The following is a 21,300-nucleotide window of genomic DNA, read 5'->3' as shown; positions in this document are numbered from 1 at the left end:
GAGGCAAATAGGCTGAAGGAAGGTGAACAAACTACTATGTATATGTATAGGAAATGGAACAGTGAAGCTTGAGATTGGGATTGACAGAGGAGGTAAATCTGTGGACATTACAAAATAAAATTCCCCTTGTACATTAAAAATACTCCTTTAAGCTGGGCTCACGCCTGTAATCCTAGCTACTTAGGAGGCTGAGATCTGAGGATCATGGTTCAAAACCAGCCTGGGCAGGAAAGTCTGTGAAATTCTTATTTCCAGTAAACCACCAGAAAACTGGAAGTGGCACTGTGGCTCAAGTGAGAGTACTAGCCTTGAGCTGAAGAGCTGAGGGACAGCACCCAATCCCAGAGTTCCAGTCCCAGAGTTCAAGCCCCAAGACCAACAACAAAAACATCTTTTACAGGCAATGTGTCAGTCTCTCCATTTATCTCCACCATTGTCATTAATGAAAAGCTCAAGTCCCAGAACTTTGTTCTGCCTCTTGTTACTCCCACCCCTGAATGTTGAGGTTCTAAGGAATTTCCCCTAATCCAGACTGAGCATTTGGAATGCTGTTGTACACACTGGTTTGGCTTGACTAGCGATATGTGCCATTGCTTATTTGCCCACAAGAGCTAGTTCTCACTTTAATGTCTGCAAGTCATAAAGACCTCTGAAACCATTTGGTTTAATCCTACCAAGGACTTCACATGTGACTTGAAATTTTCTCAACACAAATTTCATAAATGTAGGCTATAGGCTCTTGGCTGAAGTTATAAGTAACGGCCCTTGTCAAAAAAGAGTTGCTTACCCTTGCAAATAATTTAACATCTGTCACCTACAGAAATGATTCATTCTCTCATAATTATATACTGGTATTTTATCTAGTATAGGTTCATTATGCACAAATATTTGATTTTAAAGGATCAGAAAAACTCAAAACAGAAGAAAAAATTTATTTGTAATTTCAGTAACTTTCAGGATGGGGTTCACTTTGTTTTTAAAAATATAGAAAATAATAAAAAATGAAATCATTATCAATACAAGCTACTAACCCAGGATGCCATTGATTTTACAAAGTTTTTCGTCACATAGGGTTGTCTACAGCTTCTCAATCAGTATAGCAGAAGCACCTCCTCCTCCATTGCAAATACTGGCAAGACCAAATTCTCCTTGCTTCAAGGCATGGACCAAATGAACAACAATCCGGGCTCCAGACATCCTAGGATTCAGAAAGCATTCAGTTCTTTAATGGCGAACAGAATTTACGGCTAACAATGAAATATTGCTAGTCCAAGCCAACTTCTTGAAAAAATTAGCCACTCCTTACAGCTCCATTAAACTGCTTTTCTTCAATGTAGGAGATTTATTTCAGGGTCATGGCTCTTCTAAAAGACTAAGCATAGATCTTTAGTTCTTTTTACTGTAGGTATGATACTGAGATAGAAATGGTCTTTGCCTTAGCAAATTACCTAGCTGTTAACCTAGACATAATTGTTTACCTACCCAATCGGATGCCCCAGAGAGACTGCTCCTCCATGAAGATTCACTTTTGAGGGGTCCACATCTAGCATCTTAATGTTGGCTAGCACCACCACACTAAAGGCTTCATTTACTTCCCACATTGCAATGTCTTCTTTTTTCAATCCTGCATCTTTAAGAACCTAAATTTTTTAAGAGACAAATGATATTCAAATAATTAGCACATTTTCATTGTTTTCTGGAGCTCCTACAGTGCTGGCTTCTATTCCCTTGCCATTAGTTATTTAAACATACATTTCCTTAGTTAAGAGGTAGTTCACATTTATTATGCTAGTCCCTTGGGGAGGATTTCAATCAACTGAGGCCAAAAAAAAAAAAACATTTGGGAGAACCCGTCTCATGGGAAAAGTTAATCATGGCATCCTATAACCCTCCAAATTATTGTGAAGTACACTGTGTGATCTGTGCTAATATTAGTAATTTACGCTGAAGTAAAAGCCTGTGTTGCCCAAATCCCAGGCTATCAAGTGGCTTCAGTAGTATCTGGCATTAACACAATGAAACTGACATACCTTTTGAAAGTTCGGGCATGGCAGCCCATGCACGTGCCTATCACCTCAGGTACAGTGGGAAGCATAAATAGTCTATCTAGGCCATCCTGGCCAAAAAGCAAATCTCAAAAATAGCCAGAGCAAAATAATGTCTGAAGGCCCGGCCCAAATGGTAGCGCAACTGCCTAGTGAGCACAGGGCCCTGAGTTCAAAACCAAATTCCTGTCAAAATACAAAGATAAATGGAGATTTTTTTAAATTTCAAAATCCTTTTTATTTCCCGTTATTTTAGCTTCCCCCAATACCTGGTATAAAGGTTTTCATAAGATGTTTGAGCAGTTCCTCACCATTTTTGTGCTAGTGGCTGTCTTTACATTAACTCCTTTATAAATTGGTAGTGCCCTTTAAAATTTTTCACCATATTGCTTTTTACTCTGCATTCTTTCTTTTCTTTGGGGGCGGGGGGTCGTTTGTGGGACTTGAACTCTAGACATGGGCACTATCCCTCAGCTCTTAAACGCAAGGCTTGCACTCTAAAGCCACAGCGCCACTTCTAGTTTTCTGGTAGTTTATCTGAGATAAGAGTCTCACAGACTTTCCTGCCTGGGCTGTACCATGATCCTCAGATCTCACTCAGCCTCCTGAGTAGCTAGGATTACAGGCGTTGAGCCACTGGGGCCCAGCTATTGCATCCACTTTCTATATTCCTGAGATCCTGTTACCTCTATGCAGGGGTAGGGATGTGTGTGTGTGTGTGTGTGTGTGTGTGTTACACTTTTCCACCCATTCTTCTTCCTTCTGGTGCTGGTCTCAGAAGTCCAGGTCTCAGGGTAAGGCCCTCTTGGAAGCATGTAATTGTTGCAGACTTACATGATCTTAGCTAGAACCTTCCCAACTACCTCAACACCTCCTTTTATCCCTTGTACAGACTTGCCTCTGCCCTTCCGCACCACTGGGAATGTGTAGAGTTTTATTGTCTCAGATACTCCTTGCTCTAAATCCCTGCTGCTAGTAGTCTCTTTTCAGAATGGAGATGCCTCTGGGAGTTTTCTGTTGGGGACCATTTTCATTCCTTTGTCACAGTGACTTTTCCTGTGTGCTTTCTGTTCCAGTGTGTGCATTCAGTATCACTTTCAAGCACTTCAGTTAGATACTGTTTATCTACTCTAAAGAAGAGCAGATAAACAGAGCAGGCTGTTCTGTGCTGTTGTATTCTTACTGCTTTCAGGAGTGGCAACATTTGAAATCCAGCTATCTCCTTTGCAAACTGCAATAAAACCAAACCAGAGGGCACAATGGATGGATGCAGGCGCTCACTTTTTCTCACCTTAGGGACGGCGTAGGCAGGTGCAACTGGGAAGTCAATAGGGTCTACAGCAGCATCAGCAAATGCTGCACAAAAGAATAGTGTTAAAGCATTGTACCAGCACCCATAACCTTACTTGTAACTTGTATAAAGTACGTAAAAGCCTACCAAGCTTTATTGCATGCTTTTATTTCTGACCCCTCTCTAATTCTACTTAGATTCTAAAGGCAAAAACAGGCTTGTCTTCAGCTACAGAATCAGTAAGTACTGAGCATGTAAGGGTTTTTTGTTTTGGGGTTTTTTTTGCTATATTTTTAGGCTTCTACTCCCATACTCTAGCTGACTGCCTTTCTAGGCAAAACCATGGACCTTCTCTCCTACTCATGTAAAGTAGAAAACATGCTTTGTTTTAAGTTATAATCTATGTCTTAACAGCTGTTCGAGTATCAGTAAAATTCTGCCCCAAAGTAAAACCTGGAGACAGGAGAAGCGATTCCTTCTCCAGGTAGAAGTCTAGGAACAACCCAGGTCAGGATGCCCCTACCTATTATTCGAGCCAGCGGCTTAGCATTGAGCCTCTTAGCAGCATCTGCCGTCATCAGGACCACAGCAGCAGCTCCGTCATTCAGGGTGCTGGCGTTGGCAGCTGTCACTGTGCCTGAAAACAGTGGCATGGGGGGGGGGGGGGGGGGGAATCAACAGGGCTCCATACTGGATTCATCTGGTTCAACTTAGCAAATACCTGAGCATTGTCTGGGTTACCAAGTGTATGACAACTATGGATGGACATGGTTCTTGCCCTGGGGGTGTATCAAAGTACTACACAGTGTAAGAGGGCCTTATGTTTAGCAGCAATTTTCTCAAAGTTGGCTCAGACACACATGCATTATGGCATGAGGGAGAGCTGAGCGCTGTCCCTCAGCTCTTCAGCTCAAGGCTAGTGCTCTACCACTTGAGCCACAGCGCCACTTCCAGCTTTCTGGTGGTTAATTAGAGCTAAGAGTCTCACAGACTTTCCTGCCCAAGATGCCTATGAACCATGATCCTCAGATCTCAGCCTCCAGAGTAGCTAGGATTACAGGCGTGAGCCCCCAAAACCCAGCCCAGTAACCTTTTTATTTCCCTCCTTTCTTCAGTTAACCCAGCAGTTATTCAACAATCGGTTGTCTGCATATTTTCTGTAGTATATGTTGTTTGAATTCTAGTCTAATTCCACTATAGTCAGAGAAGTTATTTCAATTTTCTTATATTTGCTAAGATTTTCTTTGTGTCCTAAAATAGGATATTTTGTAAGAAGTTCTGGAAGTTACTGAGAAGACTGTATTGTACAAGTTCTAGGTAAAATACTTTTTAGATGCCAATCCATTTAGTGTATGAAGCATACTTTTAAGAATTTTATAATATATCATTAAGTTCTTATTTTTTAAAAACTAAATAATAGACTGATACTAAAATTATTAAAACATACTCTTGCAGTAAAAATTTTATATGATGCTAAAAACAATAAAGATTGGCCTACCCTACACTTGAATTTGAAAAGTGGAAAGAACTTCAGATTACCAAAACTCTCTACAGATAATGAAGGTAAAAATAACCTCTATATAGCCCAGTAAACAGAAGTTCTATTGCTCCTTGGATTTCCCAACAGTTGATTTAGAAATTTAGGGCTAGGGGTTTAACTCAAAGGTAGAGTATTTGCCTAACCTATGTGAGGCCTCAGGTTTCATCTCCAGCACCCTTCCTCACATAAAGATACTTAGAACATTTACATCCCGTTTGTATAAACCGTCAACAGTTATTGAGGACTTACTACTATGCCAGGCCCTAGCTATCATCCTAGTCATTAATAGGGACTTAGAGGGCTGAGAATGTGGCTTAGTGGTAGAGGGCTTGCCCTGGGTTTGATTCCTCAGTACCACATAAACAAAAAGCTAGAAGTGGTGATGTGGCTCAAGTGGTAGAGTACTAGCTTTGAGCAAAAGAAGCTCAAGAACAGTGCCCAGGCCTGAGTTCAAACCAAAGGACTGGCAAAAATGCCATACAAACCCAACCCAACTTTCAGTTACCCATACTTGGATATGACCTGCATGTGAAAAATAATCCTAATATTTTGTTAGTTTCATTTGAGTTTGAGATAATATACAGATGTTTTGTACAGTTACTTTTTTAGCCCTTAGGCAAGTCCAAGAACAAATACAGTATATTAACTCAATTTATTCTATCTGATAGCTTCCTACTTACCATTTTCTTTTTGGAAAACCGTCTTCAGTTTTGGAACTTTACTAAAGTCAACCCGCTTATATTCTTCATCTTCTTTTACCACTATGTCTGGTTTACCTAAAATTTAAATGTAAAACCAGCATAAACTCAGCAAAAATCATTCAGTCAAAAGGGGGAAGGGATTTAAAAAATGTACTTTGCAGCATGGTCTACCTTTTACTGTCACTGTGACGGGTGCGATTTCACTTCCAAACTTCCCACCTTCCCACGCTGCTTGACTTCGCTTGTAGGAGCTGATGGCGTACGCATCCTGTTCTTCTCGGGAAATGCTTAGCTTCTTTGCAGTATTCTCAGCACAGTTGCCCTGATCATTTGAGATGTTTTTATAAACCAGTCAAGTTTACATAATTTGGTAAACTGGCAATTAATTTTACTTTCTTAACCTTCTTCTCTCTCTTATATACTAACTAGATAACTTCTCGTGCCTTACCTTCAAATACTGGCTATTTTGGGAGTCAGATAGTGCCCTGTTCAAGTGAGGGGCAATTTTTTCAACATCTGAGCTATGCTGATACAATAGACAGAAAAAAATATTTCCCTAACATGAAAGGCTAACGTCAACCACTCTGTATTTAGTTCAGTTTCTAAAATATATTAAGAAAAATCAAGTATGTATTACATGGCACCCTCTATTAAAAAACAGCATTTACCATGTGAATTTTATTGTAGACATCAGTTAGCCCATCTTTCACAATCAGATCTTCAAGTTTCACACCTCCGTAGGGTGTGGCTCCGCGGGGCATCACGTATGGAACGGTGGACATGCTCTCCATGCCCCCAGCCACCATCACGTCCTGCTCAGCAATGCAAGATGGCATCAGTTCAAGGGTTTGCAAACACACTCTAGTCTTTACATAGCTAGCATTAGAACTCAAGTTGCATTGGCTAGACCAATGCCAAGTCTTACTCCTTGACCCTGACAAATGGTACAAAATGTGTAATGAGAATTAAGATTATAATAAGCAGACTATTAAAAATGAAAAAAAAATCTTTTCATGTAAGATCATAATCTTGTGTTTCATTGATACTGCTAAAAAATGTAACGTCTTCTCAAGGATGAGAAGAACTTGGTTCACGGAAATAATGCTGCTTTCTTGACTGAAATACTCTTCCTGGAAAGGTGTAGTCATTTTCCACTTGACCTTGTGATGTGCAACCTTTTCTCTACCAAACACCATCTCCACTCATCTGAGTCCTTCTGGCTAGAATTCATCATTGTACACTTTCCAAGAACTCAGGAACTTAGTGTTTAAAAAAAAAAATCAGCCGGGCGCCGATGGCTCACGCCTATAATCCTAACTACTCAGGAGGCTGAGATCTAAGGATCGAGGTTCAAAGCCAGCACGGTCCGTGAAACTCTTATCTCCAATAAACCACCAGAAAACCGGAAATGGTGCTGTAGATCAAGTGGTAGAGTGCTCGCCTTGAGCTGAAGAGCTGGGGGACAGTGCCCAGGCCCAGAATTTAGGCCCCACAACCAACAACAACAACAAAAAAAAACTATGCATGTGCACCTATTTCTACACCTTTCTGGAATCATTTCCTAGTTACCATAAGGTGCTCTTAGTTAATAAATGTCTGTGGCATAGCTATGAGTGCATGTCAAAGCTTCCTGTGCGACTAGGCTCCTTGGGGCCCTGGCACACAGATTTGATACTTAAACTTTTCCTAAAGTCAATGAAAGAAATTCACTTTCATTATAAATTTATAACAAATTATGTTATATAATTTATAACAAATTTCTAAATACAAAACATGTATACAAAATTGAAATCAATTCTCAGAATCTTTTTTTTGGGGGGGTCCGGTCGTGGGGTCTGAACTCTGGGCCTGGGTGTTGTCCCTCAGCTCTTCAGCTCAAGGCTAGCGCTCTACCACTTGAGCCACAGCGCCACTTCCAGCTTTTTTTTTTTCTTTTTGCTTATGTGGTGCTGAGGAATCAAACCCAGGGCCTCATGCATGCAAGGCAAGCGCTCTACCAATGAGCCACCTTCCCAGCCCAATTCTCAGAATCTTTCATCAAAAAGAAGTATTTCACTGTTGTACAAAGAACCACAATAAACCAAGATGTCACTTCATTTTGGAACATTTAAACAAGCCTTTACCATTTTCCATCTACTAGTTTGGCAAAGATTTGTTGGTGAAGAAGTAGACAAATGGGCTCACACAACTTTTGAAAAGCAGAGCCAGTACAACTTCATAAAAAGCATTAGAAAGTATGGAAATTTTTGAATCCTCCCACCAAGCTACTCCTAGAAATTTCCCCTACAGACCTGATAAGGATGTTCAATCACCATTCTAGAGACTCACTATAGGTACTCAGCTAATAAAGGGCAGAACTAAGATTTGAAGTTAGTACTTAGGAGTCAGATCCACAACAACAGCCTGTGTGTGTGTGTACAGCAATATTTAACACTGAACAACAGGAGCCCATCTGGATATATCCAGGGACATACAGAATGTCACTCATCTCAATAGACTACAGTTCCTGGTGCTAACTCATCAAGACATTAAGTGGGACCCAGAGGTTTGACAACTTGAAAGTTCCTCTGCTTTCCAGTGGCAGGGCATTCAGCCTGCTGATACTGAGGTGCTGGGAGAGGGCAAGGGAGAGGGAGAGCTGGATTACTACCTCTGTCCCATTTGAGGTTTTAGCATGTGGAGTCAGTGCTTTTAGAGTGCAGTAGCTCAGGGTATCACTCCATCCTCTTTTTCTCTCCTTTTTGGCTGGCTTTCAAATTGCAAACAAAGCAGAGCAGGAGTGATAGCTTTGGCCACATATACATATTTGCATTCTTATGAGATAGTGCAAATACCACACAATCCTGATAGGTTGGCATGCACTCAATAGAAGTAGATTTCTTTCTCATCCTGGTGCTAAAATTTTGTGTTTGTGGCTACCTTTAGTCTACTCTTCCTCATCTGGGCATAAAGGTGTCAACACTAACTTAATCACCTAAAAAACCTCAGAATAAGACTTCTCTTTTTTAATAGTACCAGACATTGAACTCAGGGCTTCAGGCTTACAAGGTATTCATTCTACCACTTGAGCCATGGCCTAGCCCTACAGTTTGTCTATATTTTGTTTTTGAGATAGGGTTTCATTTACCTAGTCCAGGCTGGTCTTCTGCCTCCTAAGTATAGACCTGTACCATCTGAGTAAGTCTCTTTAGAGTTATACAATACCTTAGCAAAAACTACTCATTTAAGTTTTTGTTTGTTTTTGTCAGTTGTGAGGCTTGAACTCTGGGCCTGGGCGCCGTCCCTCAGCTCTTCAGCTCAAGGTGAGCACTCTACCACTTGAGCCACAGCGCCACTTCCGGTTTTCTGGTGCTTTATTGGAGATAAGAGTTTCTCAGACTTCCCTGCCCGGGCCGGCTTTGAACCGTGATCCTCAGATCTCAGCCTCCTGAGTAGCTAGGATTACAGGCATGAGCAAGCAATGCCCGGCTTGTTTTTTTTTAAGGCAAGGTCTTGCTATGTAGCCCCAGCCTAGCCCGAAACTCAAAATCCTCTTGCCTCAGCCTCCCCAGTGCTGGGATTACAACTGTGTGTTGCCAACCTGGCAATACATTTGCACCCTCATTTTGATCTCTTCTTCAATGCAGATACTCCTGACGATCTGAGACAAGAAAACATTTCGCTGGGTGCCAGTGGCTCACACCTATAATCCTAGCTACTCAGAAGGCTGTGATCTGAGGATCGTGGTTCAAAGCCAGCCCAGGCAGAAAAGTTCCCATGAGACTCTAATCACCAATTAACCACTCAAAATCCAGAAGTGAAGCTATGGCTCAGAGAGGTAGAGCGCTAGCCTTGAGCAGAAAAGCTGAGGGAGAACGCCCAGGCCTGCAAGTCCCACAACCAACAGAAAGAAAACTTCTGATTTCTAAAGCGTAAATATGAATATGCTTCAATTTTTAGGATCCTTTAGGATTACATTTTACTTTTTTTTTTTTTTTTTTTGGTCCAGTCGTGGGCCTGAACTCTGGACCTGGGCGCTGTCCCTCAGCTCTTCAGCTCAAGGCTAGCGCTCTACCACTTGAGCCACAGCGCCACTTCTGGCTTTTTTTCTTTTTGCTTATGTGGTGCTGAGGAATCGAACCCAGGGCCTCAAGCATGCAAGGCAAGCACTCTACCACTGAGCCACCTTCCCAGCCCTACATTTTACTTTAATTAGTAGATGAAGAATGTGCTTCTCACCTGGTGTCCACACATAAGATTTTGAGAGGCCAACATGATGGCCTTCATTCCTGACGCACAAACCTTGTTGACGGTGGTGCATGGCGTAGAAATTGGCAAGCCTGAAACCAATGTGAAGTCAGATTTTTGAACAGATACTCCCAAAGCACAGCAACAGAATTTGCAGTGACAGAAAAGAGCATGTTACTGTAATTTGCAAATTTTCTCCTGTCTGTGGTTAATCAGTGTTGCACATTTACAATTTTATTTAATCTCAAATGGCTTCATCTTGACACAAACAACGGAAGTATGAAAGGAGCAATGTGTTAGGGTACCTGCGCCCAGTACTGCTTGTCGGGCAGGGGCTTGTCCTTGACCGCTTTGTATTACATTTCCCATGTAGGCCTCTTTCACTTCTTCCTTTGGGATCCCTACAAACACCAAAAGGGTATTTCACTATTTTTGCTCGATTTAATAATTAATGATAACAAACTGCATGAGGTTACATAGTCGGAATGATTACAGGGGGGAGAGATGCTGGGGCTGGAACTTATGGCCCTACCACTGAACGGAAAGAATTCAGAAATTAGCATTCTATCACTTCGAAAAGATATACACAGTCAGTAGGAGATAATAGTGCCCCTTTAACAGAAAAGGCAAAGCAAGCACTGACCTGCCTTTTCAACAGCTTCCTTGATTGCAACAGAACCAAGCTTGGTGGCTGACAGAGAGGAAAGGCTGCCTAGAAAGGATCCAATGGGTGTTCTGGTAGCACTGACTATAACCACTTCCTGGCAAGACACAAGATGGTCAGAAGTACTAGAGGACACAGCTTTCATTACATCAGCATAATTCATACATGGTCCTATAAAAAACATTATTTCCATGAATAATTGTCATCAATAATTCAACAAGATTTGAACAGCTTTAAAACATGTCAGTGCTGTGTGATGTAAGACCTAATAGAAGAGACAAGGTCTAGGTACAGCGCAGTGGTAGAGTTCATGCATAGCAAGACTAAGTTTGATGGTCAATACTACAAAACAGAAAAGAAAACCTAGACAAATGAACTCTATATAAAGATCAGCTCTCTTCAGCAGGTTGAGGTCAGAAGGTAAGAACCTGAAGTTTTAATTCTATTACTCAGTCCGGAAATTTAAGAAATGGGGGCTGGGAATGTGGCTTAGTGGTAGAACGGTTGCCTAGCATGCATGAAGCCCTGGGTTTGATTCCTCAGTACCACATAAACAGAAAAAGCAGGAAGTAGCACTGTGGCTCAGTTGGTAGAGGCTCAAGGCCAGTGCCCAGGCCCTGAGTTCAAGCCCCAGGACCAGCAAAAAGAAGAAATTTAAGAAATGCTCACTTTACCCTTGCTGACTACATAACAAACAACCCAACCGAAAGCTCTGCTACTGACGGGAACTCTGGGCTAGAAATGGAGATGCATATGCAAGATGGGACACAGCCAAAGACCACATTTCCTAGTGAGATAGTAAGGAAAATGCTATAAAAAGATTAATGTAGGAGCTTCAGGTATGAATAGCTAGCTTTGCTAACCACTGTGTAAATTATGTGTTAACCTTCAAATACTCCCAAGGTATAAATACATGTTTGCTTGTAAATTCTTGAAATTTCAAGGCACAATTAAATGGGTACTTACATTTAAAGTAGGTTTTGATACATAGTTGCGCTCCGTGTATCTTATTTCCTGTAAGAAATAGGTGTTATAATGTAATATCAATATAATTTTATACTTGTCAGTAATGGATTATGGCAACTTCTTCCTACATTTTTTTAGGCTCTGTTTCCAAGTTTTCTAGTGTCTACATATAAATTAAACTTCTGTAGATCAGAAAGAAATGACTTAAAAACATTACTTTTTTGGTTCAATGGAAATGAACATTTTAACTTGTTTCATGAGTTTATCACTTTAAAATTTGTCTTTTTAAGAGCTGGGAACACTGGGAACACTTTTTAAGAGCTGGTAGAGCACTTGCTTTGCATGCTTAGGACCTGGGTTCGGTTACTCAGTACCACATAATCAGAAAAAGCCAGAAATAGCACTGTGGCTCAAGTTGGTAGAGCACTAGCCTTGAGTTGAAGAGCTGAGGGACAGCACTAAGGCCAAGAGTTCAAGCCCCACGACCGACAAAAAAAAAAGTCTTTACTTCCTAAAATGTAGTTTCCTTATGTGGCTGTTGGGTTTTTGTTTTGTTTGTGACACAGGGTCTCATTAGGTCACATGGGCTGGCCTGCAACTTGCTCCATGGCCCAGGTCAGCCTGGAACTCACGATCCTCCTTACTTTACCTGAGGAAAATGTGGTTGAATTCAAAATTCTAAATTACATGATCTTAGGGTCTCCAAGAAAATATTATCTCTGTTTAAAAAATATTTTTAAGTAAAAATCTGGTATTTCTCCCCATCTACAAAGAAAGAAGTCAGCCCATATAATCCTAGCTTCTCTAGAGGCTGAGATCCAAGGAATGCGTTTTGAAGCCGGCCTGAATAGACAAATCTAAGAGACTCTTATTCCTAATCAGCGAGAAGCCAGAAGTAAAGGTGCAGTTCAGTGGTAGAAAACAGCCTTGAGCAGAAAATCCAAGTGAGAACAGGAGGTCCTGAGTTCAAGCCCTGCTATAGTCACACACAAATGGAAGAGAAAGAAGAAGAAAGGGAGGGAAAGAGGGAGAGGGAGGGAGGGAGAGAGAGAGAGAGAAAGAAGCTTAGCACGTGCACGAGTATGATCTCTAACAGAAGCAGGAAGAATAAACAATTCTTTCCATGGTGTTATTTGGAACAAATGCCAAGAGACATTCTGAAAATATAGGGTAAAGTTCAGAGACCGAGGTGATGTGAAACTGGACTATTTACACTGAACAAAGTACAGGTAAGTTTCTATGATGATGTCAGAAAGCATAAAAACTCTCAAAAGCAGCAGCTTGTGCAGTCAGAAACTAAGTAGATTGCACAAGTAAGTGAAGAACGAGAACAGCCACATGAGGGCAGCATCCAAGGCAATCTTTCCAACGCTAGTATGAAGAAATAAAGGTAAGTCGATCTTGATATGGTTACTGTTTAATGTCCTCTTCACAGTTGTGCATCCTCTACCAGAGATCTTCAGATTCTGGGGTCCCGCTGAAGTGCCTCAGACCGGCAGAAGTTCCACATTCAAATTTCATGTTAACCCAACATCTGCTATTTGTTGCTGTTACACTAACCTGTGTTCCTTCAGACTCTGAACAGAAACTAAATCTGTATCTGTACTACTTAGAGCTGGTCATTAGATTAGGAAAACATGTATTTGTTTTCCCTCAGCTTCCCATATCCACTCAAGTGACTGTATGTACTACTGGCCAGTAGACATACGTGTGCACACGTGGGCCAGGCACGTCTGCTCAGTAGATGGACTCCTCGGGCTGGGAATGGGGCTCAGTGGTAGAGTGCTTGCTAGCATGCATGAGGCCCTGGGTTTGATTCCTCAGTACCACATACACAGAAAAAAGCCAGAAGTGGAGCTGTGGCTCAAGTGGTAGGGCACTAGCCTTGAGCAAAAGAAGCTCAGGGGCAGCGCCCAGGCCCCTGAGTTCAAGCCCCATGGCTGACAAAAAAAAAAAGTAGAAGAAAGAAGTACACCCTTTAGCTGGGCATTGATGCTCACACCTGCAACCCTAGCTACTCAGGAGTCTGAGATCTGAGGATCTGGGTTCAAAGCTAGCAGAGGCAGGAGAGCCTGGGAGACTTATCTCCAATTAACCACCAGAAAACCAGAAGTGAAGCTGTGGCTCAAAGTGGTAGAGTGCTAGCCTTGAGTAGAAAAGCCCAGGGACAACACGCAGCCTGAATTCAAACCCCACAACCAACAACAAAAAACACTCTTCCTTTCGTTATCTGTGATCTAAATTTGAATATAAAATTCTTACATGGTAGGGCACCAGTGTCTCACACCTGTGGTCCTAACTATTCAGAAGGTTGAGATCTGAGAATGAAGGCCCAAAGCCAGCTAGGGCAGACAATCCTGGGGTTTTGTTTTTGTTGTGGCTTTGTTTTGTTTTGCTGCGGACTGCTGGCCCATCTCCACTTCGTTCTGGATCAGATCTGCAGTTGCCTTTGCGAAGAGGCACACCCACAAGCATCCTCACTTCCCCTACCTCTTCCTCCCTTACACTTCTGGATCATTCTGTGAGCATGCAAACAGACTGGGATTCCTCCCACCTGAAAACACTAAGCAAGTCAACATCTCCCACACTTGCACTGAACTTGAGCCGCCTCACTTAGCTCCAGCAGTTGCCTATATTTCCTGTTTACTGTCCGTCCACTTGGAAATGGCTTCTGCCTCTCCCCTTGACCACAGTTGGCTCTGGGCAAGGTCAACAATGTATGGCAAAGGCAAATAAACACTTCACAGACCCTGAACCAGAGCCTTAGGTTTGGAGATGTCTCTGAAAACCATAGAGCCAGCTCCCAAAATAACATTGTTAAATACCTATCTGTGTACAAACACAGGCGCCATGTAAGCACATGCATAACCATAATATACATCTGTGTAAGAAATTTATTCACACACACACACACACACACACACACACAGCTACTTAGCCAACTAACTCCAGAGCCTCCACTGGGCTTCTACACTGAAATTTAGGAACTTAAGACAACTGCTCTTTTTCCTCAGAGTAGTACATTGTCACGTTTATATCCTTCGCTGCCTAAGAATGTGGATGGTGACAATTTGTGTGTGCACCAGTACTGAGGCTTGAAATCAGGGCCTTAAAGTCTTGTTTGGCTTTTTGTTCATAGATGATGTTCTATCATTTGAACTATACCTCAAATATAACATTCTGCTGATGGAGTTTCACCAACTTTTCTGCCCAAGCTGGCTTCGAACTGAGATCCCTGAGTATTTAGGATTACATGCACTAGCCACCAGCCCAGTTGGTGACGTGTACGCGCGTGCGTGCGTGTGTGTGTGTGTGTGTGTGTGTGTCCTAGGGCTTGAACTCAGAGCCTGAAGCACTATCCTTGAGCTTTTATGCTTAAGGCTACAGCATTCTACTACTTGAGCCATAGCTCCTCCACCTCTGGCTTTTTTGGCACTTATCTGTTTGTTTGTTTGTTTGTTTGTTTGTTGGGGGGGTCCGGTCGTGGGGCCTGAACTCTGGGCCTGGGTGCTGTCCCTCTTCAGCTCAAGGCTAGCACTCTACCACTTGAGCCACAGCTCCACTTCCAGCTTTTTTCTTTTTGCTTATGTGGTGCTGAGGAATCGAACTCAGGGCCTCAGGCATGCAAGGCAAGCGCTCTACCACTGAGCCACCTTCCCAGCCCCAATTTGGCACTTATCTGGATATGAGTTTCATAAGACTTTCCTACCTGGGCTGACTGGGAACCACAGTCCTCAGAGCTCAGCCTCCTGAGTAGCTAGGATTACAGGTGTGAGCCACTGGTATCTGGCATAAGAAAAAAAATTCAGCTGGCGCCAGTGGCTCATGACTGAAATCCTAGCTACTCAGAGGCTGAGATTTGAAGATCACAGTCTGAAGCTAGCCCAGACAGGAAAGTGTGTGAGACTCATCTCCAATTAACCACTAGAAAACCGGAAGTGGAGCTGTGGTACAGCGCTAGCCTTGAGCAAAAGCCAAGGAACGGAGATTGACAAAACAACAAAAAACATAACATTTGTGAAAATAACTGAAAATCAGTCCAACAAATTAGAAAATGAACCATTATCAAGAAAGTATTTGGGGAAAGCAAATCATTTCTAAACTTTTCAACTAAAGAGGACTTGGCAGTAACACTCAGATTACTTTGTGTTTATGCATATTATCTGTACAAAGAAATCAGAATTTTCTTTCGTAAACCCATGACATCTCAAACCTATCTTCATGTCTTTATAAACGTCTCAAGTAATTATGCTCATCTTAACCAACATTTACATCTATGTTCATTTTATGTATTTTATAAAGTCCTTCTGTTAAAAATCTTGTGTAATCACTCTGCTATGTTAACTTCTGGCACTGTCTGGCAGACTGTTGAATTGTGTTAGTTTGAATTGTGTCTTCCCTAAAGGAAATGCTAACCCTATTTGGAAATGGGGTGTTTACAGAGGTTAAGATGAGGTCATTACAGTGGACTCTATTCCAACCTGATAGGTGTCCTTATAAAAAGGGAAAGTTGGGGGTTGGAGGTATGGTTCAACTGGTAGAGTACTATCTAAGCTAGCAAGCCAAATGAGTGTAAGGCCCTAAATTCAAACTCAAGTATGCCATCAAAACAAAGAGGGGAGGGAGATTGGACACAGAGACAGACTGAAACAGGAGAAAGGCACTATGTGGAGATGGAGGACTCTAGAAAACTCTGTGACATTTCTTTAAACTGACCATGTTGAAGATCACCCACATGTTCCCATAGTTCTCCATTCACCTCTTGTGTCTTCCTAAACACTATAAACGCTAAAAGAACCAGAACAGAGCTGGGAAGGTGGCTTAGTGGTAGAGTGCTTGCCTTGCATGCATGAAGCCCTAGGTTTGATTCCTCAGCACCATATAAACAGAAAAAGCCAGAAGTGGTGTTGTGGCTCAAGTGGTAGAGTGCTAAGTCTTGAGCAAAAGAAGCTCAGGGACAGTGCCCAGTCCCTGAGTTCAAACCCCAGGACTGGCAAAAAAAAAAACAACAACAAACAAACAGAAGGAGGACTGTGGAAATACTTGTAGCCTGCACAGGCTCTGGGCTGGATCCCCAACAGAGGGACAAGGAAGAAAAGGACTGGAATGCTACAGGATCAAAGCACAGAAGAGGAGCTAGAAATGGTGTCGGATACAGAGTAAAGGTCAGGAAAAAAAAACAAAACAGAAAATCCTAGGCACAAGCACATGTCTGCCTGCCTCTACCTCTCTCTCTCCTCTCCCACCCTCCCTCCCGCCCCCCACCCCAATACACACAGCCAAGAAGACTATTACCCAGGGGCTGGGAAGGTGGCTCAGTGGTAGAGCACTTGCCTTGCATGCCTGAGGCCCTGGGTTCGATTCCTCAGCACCACATAAGCAAAAAGAAAAAAGCCGGAAGTGGCACTGTGGCTCAAGTGGTAGAGCGCTAGCCTTGAGCTGAAGAGCTGAGGGACAGCGCCTAGGCCCAGAGTTCAGGCCCCACAACCGGACCAAAAAAAAAAAAAAAGACTATTACCCAACCAGGCTGGCATTTTCATTTTTGACTGCCAGTCTCCTTCACAACTGTAAAAAGTAAGTTTCTGCTGTTCTAAGCCACCATACAGTCTGGGGCATTTTGTTATGACAGCTCCCCCAAAAATAATGTACACTTTGACACAACCCATCCAGTCTCCTTGCCTGAAGTTATGCAAACACTGCACACTCAGGTTATTACCCTAAAACAGGAAAGACAGGAAAGCCCAGGAGATACGTATCTCCAATTAACTACCCCAAAAATGCCAAAAGTGGAGCTGTGGCTCAAGTGTTAGCCTTGAGAAAACAAAAAAACAAAACCACCTTAGGGACAGTGCCCAGACCCTGAGTTCAAGCCCCTGGACTGGCTCACAAACACACAAAGAAACTGTGCTTGAAACCAAGTATGAGGCTCACACCTGTAATCCCAGCTGGGAGGAAAAAGGCAGGAGGATCTTGAGTTTGAGGCTACCTTGGGCAGAGACCCTATCTCTAAATAAAGCAAGAGGCTTGAGGGGAGTAGCTCAAGTGGTCCAGTGTTTTTGCCTTGCAAGGGAAGGTCTGGGCTCAATCCTCATGTCCTCTCTCCCCTCCAAAATAAGGGCTCCTTGGAGTGGCCTGGTGGGCATGCCTGTAATTGCTGCTACTCTAGATGCTAAGGCAAGAGCATCAAGACTTTGAGGCTACTCTGAGCAATTTAGTGAGATCGGTCTCAAAATGAAAAGGGCTGGGAATGTCGCTCAGTGGGAATTTTGGGAGGTCCCTGGGGGAGGGGAAGAGGGGGAGAATGTGGTGTTACAGAATAGAGTTCAAGGCCAGCCTGACTCCAAAAACATTCATACATACATGTAATATATGCAACAAAACCTCATCTTTCCTGGGAACACTTATCCTAGTTTATGGAATGAATGAATTGTTGCCCAACTCTATAATGAAAAAAAAAAACAACACCAATTTCCGGACACCAGTGGCTCAAGCCTGTCATCCTAACTACTCAGGAGACTGAGATCTGGAGGACTGCACTTGAAAGCCAACTGGAACAGAAAAATCCATGTAACCTCATCTCCAATTAACGAGCAAAATGCATGAGACGTGCATGGCTGGAGTGTGCGAGGCCCTGAGTTCAAGCCCCAGTACAGGCACCAGTGAGGCGCACACGCACACCACCCCAGCTTTCCGTGTACAAGGGCGTCCCCGGCTAACTGTGCCCGGTAAGACGTCCTCACCGACCGCACGAACAAAGGCACCGACAACAAGGTGCACGCGATTTGGGGGAGGCCCGGGGAAAAGGTCACAGCAAAGGTGAACGGGGCCTGGCAAGGGCCAAGGCCGCAGCGGGCAGGTGAGGCTGGGCGAGCGCCAACGCGGGCCTTCGGGGCGCGCAGGTGCAGGCGCGTCCGCGCCGGCCCGAGCCGCAGGCCCCGGGCTCGCGGGCGCGCAGGCCCCGGGCTCGCGGACGCGCAGGCCCCGGGCTCGCGGACGCGCAGGCCCCGGGCTCGCGGACGCGCAGGCCTCGGGAGCGTGCGGGGCGCGGAGCGACTTCGGGGCTCTCCCCGGGCCTAGGCGGGAGGCTGAGGGCGCCGCGGCAGAGGCCTCCGGAGCCCCGCCAGCGTCGAGCCCCGCTTACCTGCAGTGGCCTCCGAAGCAGAGCCCCGCACCCGCGGACACCGCCACGCAGAAAGACCGCCAGCGCCGCCATGGCTTCCCCCCCGGCAGTGGCGTCAAGGGCAAGGCCGGAGCTGCGCGCCCACGCGGCCTCCTACCGTAGACACCCAGCAAACCCGTCAGGTCCCGCCTCCCCCTCCCGCTCCTCCAATAGCAGCCGTGGTTGGAGGCGATTGGCCCGCAGCCGACGGAGGGGCGGGGCGTAGCGCGGAGCCGGACGAAGGTGGCAGCCCCGGTGTAAAATTGACAGCTGTAACCGCCGGGACTGGGAGCGGGGGCACCCACCCAAGGCAGAAAGCACGCGACACTCCACTGGCTCCAGGGAACACTGGTTTATGTGTCGCCCGAGCCCCTCCTTCGCCCAGTCTGCCTTTCTCCCTAAAACTCACGTACGAAGAAAATGCATGCATGTGCTTATAAAAGAACCCCCTCGGCTTTTAACTTAGTATCCATGAAAGTCTGCAGAAAGAATAGGCCGGGCTGAGCCGGTGGCCCACGCCTGCAATCCCAGCTACTCGGGAGGCTGGGATGCGAGGACAGCAGACTAAACCCAGCCCGGGCAGGAAGTCCACTGCACTCTAATCTGCAATTACCCAGCAACTAGCTGGATGGCACTGGAGCTGTGACTCAAGTGGTGGACCGCTAAGGGACAGTGCCTCCTGTGCCCTGGGTTCAAGCCCCGGTATGGGGGAGAGGGAGGGAGGAAGATAAGGGAATATTGTTAAATAATGTTTAAAATAATGAATGCACAAAAAAAACCTCCATTAAATGAGGTCGTGCTGCGCAGGAAGTGGCAGAGCTGGGGTCTGAGGCGGCATCGTGCAGCGTAGCTTTCTATGCCTTCTCCTCTAAAATAAACGTTATCTGTGACTATTCCCTCATCTGTGGAGCCATGATCAGCTTTGGACCTCCAGCAGAGGACAACAAAGCTTTGTGACTTTGCAACATCAATTTTTTATATAGCATATTTATGAGTATACAAAAATACATAGAACTTAGCCGGGCGCTGGTGGCTCACGCCTGTAATCCTAGCTACTCAGGAGGCTGAGATCTGAGGATCGTGGTTCAAAGCCAGCTCAGGCAGGAGAGACCGTGAGACTCCTATCTCCAATAAACCACCAGAAAACCGGAAGTGGCGCTGTGGCTCAAGTGGTAGAGCGCTAGCCTTGAGCTGAAGAGCTGAGGGACAGCGCCCAGACCCAGAGTTCAAGCCCCACGACCGACAAAAAAAAACAAAAACAAAACCATATAATCCATGTCACATATTAACATAACTGAAATAAGTATGATTTCTCAATATAGACTTACCATTTGTATGTATAAATACGTAACTTTAAAAATACTTGTTTTTTGGTGCTGATGCTTGACCTCAGGCCCTGATGTGGTCCCTGTGACTTTTCGCTCAAGCCTAGCACTCTACCATTAAAGCCACAACTCCCTTTCCATCCAGCTTCTTGGTGGTTAATTGGAGTTGTTTCATAGACTTTCCTGCTCTGGTCGACTTTGAACCAAGATCCTCAGATCTGTCTCCTCAGTAGCTAGGAATACAGGTGTAAGCCACCAACACCCAGCTAAATCGTTATAATACGGCATGTTATGTAATATATATGAGTATGTGTATATATATGTGCACATATATATGCATATTCCTAATTGAAAAGGTTGAATTTTAAAAGATACATCTTAAAACCACTAGTCTGGTTTAATAAATGTTAACTGCCAGTGTTTCTGTTTGCTGACATAGGATGTTGCTACATAGCCTAGGCTGCCCTTCAAGTGGAAACCCCCTTCCTGCTTCAGCCTCCCAAGTGGTGGGATTATAGGTATGCTTTACTATGTCTGGCACAAGATTGTCAGTTTTGACAGGCTGCCAAAGCTGGTGACTGGCACCAGTTCTGTCAGGACACCAAGGATAATGGCTAGGTTTGGAGACAAAACAGTAAAAGGACTACTTATAATGGCTACTTTTGTGGTTAATATAGGCCAGTTATGTAACAGGTTCATCGCCATAAACCCCTCTGCATTAAGGAATGTCATCTCCTTTTTCTTTTGGTATTAGGAGAGACCTGCTCAAGCAAGACAGAGGTCATTCTGATTAGGCATCTCCATCACCACAGCACTACCAGGAAATCCTGCCACTTGTTGGTCAGGAGAGCTTCATGACTTCTGAGGTATTTAGGAACATGTGAGGAAGAACAATGAATTTATTTCCAGAGCTACCTCGGGCAAGATGAATTTACTTCCAGAGCTACCACAGGCAAGATGAATTTACTTCCAGAGCTACCACAGGCAAGATGAATTTACTTCCAGATCTTCCACGGGCAAGGTGCTCTTTATAGCTTAACTCAAATTAAGAGTAAATAAGCATGGTGGTACAGGCATGTAACGCCAGCATTTAGGAGATTGAGGCAGGAAGATCATGAATTCTAGGCCAGCCTGGGCTATAAACAGGACACTGTCTTAAAAACAGAGAATCCTGAGTAACTGCACCACACCAGTCTATCTTTGGGGCAGTTTAGATACCCTAAATGTTAAATCTTATCTTCTGTATACATTTCTAAAGAATTAGAAATCATCACAGATGCACAGAATTTGGAGTTAGAGCAACTAGTTGAAGGAGTTAAATGTGAGATCACCAGTCTTTTTATTTATTTATTTTTTTTTTTTTTTGGGTCCGGTCATGGGGC

General features: G+C 44.0%; 1 protein-coding gene across 2 annotated transcripts; it reads right to left on the bottom strand.

Annotated features, from left to right (window-relative positions):
• Window positions 1-912: 912 nt before the first annotated feature.
• Window positions 913-18,714, bottom strand: Acat1 (acetyl-CoA acetyltransferase 1). 2 transcript variants are annotated; one of them, XM_042683002.1, is made up of 12 exons: window positions 18,576-18,714; window positions 11,435-11,482; window positions 10,448-10,565; window positions 10,110-10,205; window positions 9,796-9,896; window positions 6,246-6,389; window positions 5,749-5,899; window positions 5,557-5,652; window positions 3,860-3,973; window positions 3,337-3,401; window positions 1,483-1,640; window positions 913-1,198 (listed from the first exon to the last, which is right to left on the bottom strand). In XM_042683002.1, the coding sequence occupies exons 1-12, from the start codon at window positions 18,645-18,647 to the stop codon at window positions 1,078-1,080; spliced, it is 1,284 nt and encodes a 427-aa protein (XP_042538936.1). In that variant the 5' UTR covers window positions 18,648-18,714; the 3' UTR covers window positions 913-1,077. The 2 variants fall into 2 exon arrangements, with proteins under 2 accessions (XP_042538936.1, XP_042538937.1); XM_042683003.1 differs by having other exon boundaries at window positions 3,337-3,406; window positions 3,865-3,973; window positions 18,576-18,713.
• Window positions 18,715-21,300: the final 2,586 nt, after the last annotated feature.

The sequence above is a fragment of the Dipodomys spectabilis genome, unplaced genomic scaffold (genome assembly GCF_019054845.1).
Source record: "Dipodomys spectabilis isolate Male_0828 unplaced genomic scaffold, ASM1905484v1 ptg000076l, whole genome shotgun sequence".
NCBI classification, from domain to species: domain Eukaryota; kingdom Metazoa; phylum Chordata; class Mammalia; order Rodentia; family Heteromyidae; genus Dipodomys; species Dipodomys spectabilis.
The sequence above is the reverse complement of the archived record's forward strand: the minus strand, read 5'-3'. Positions and strand labels throughout refer to the sequence as shown.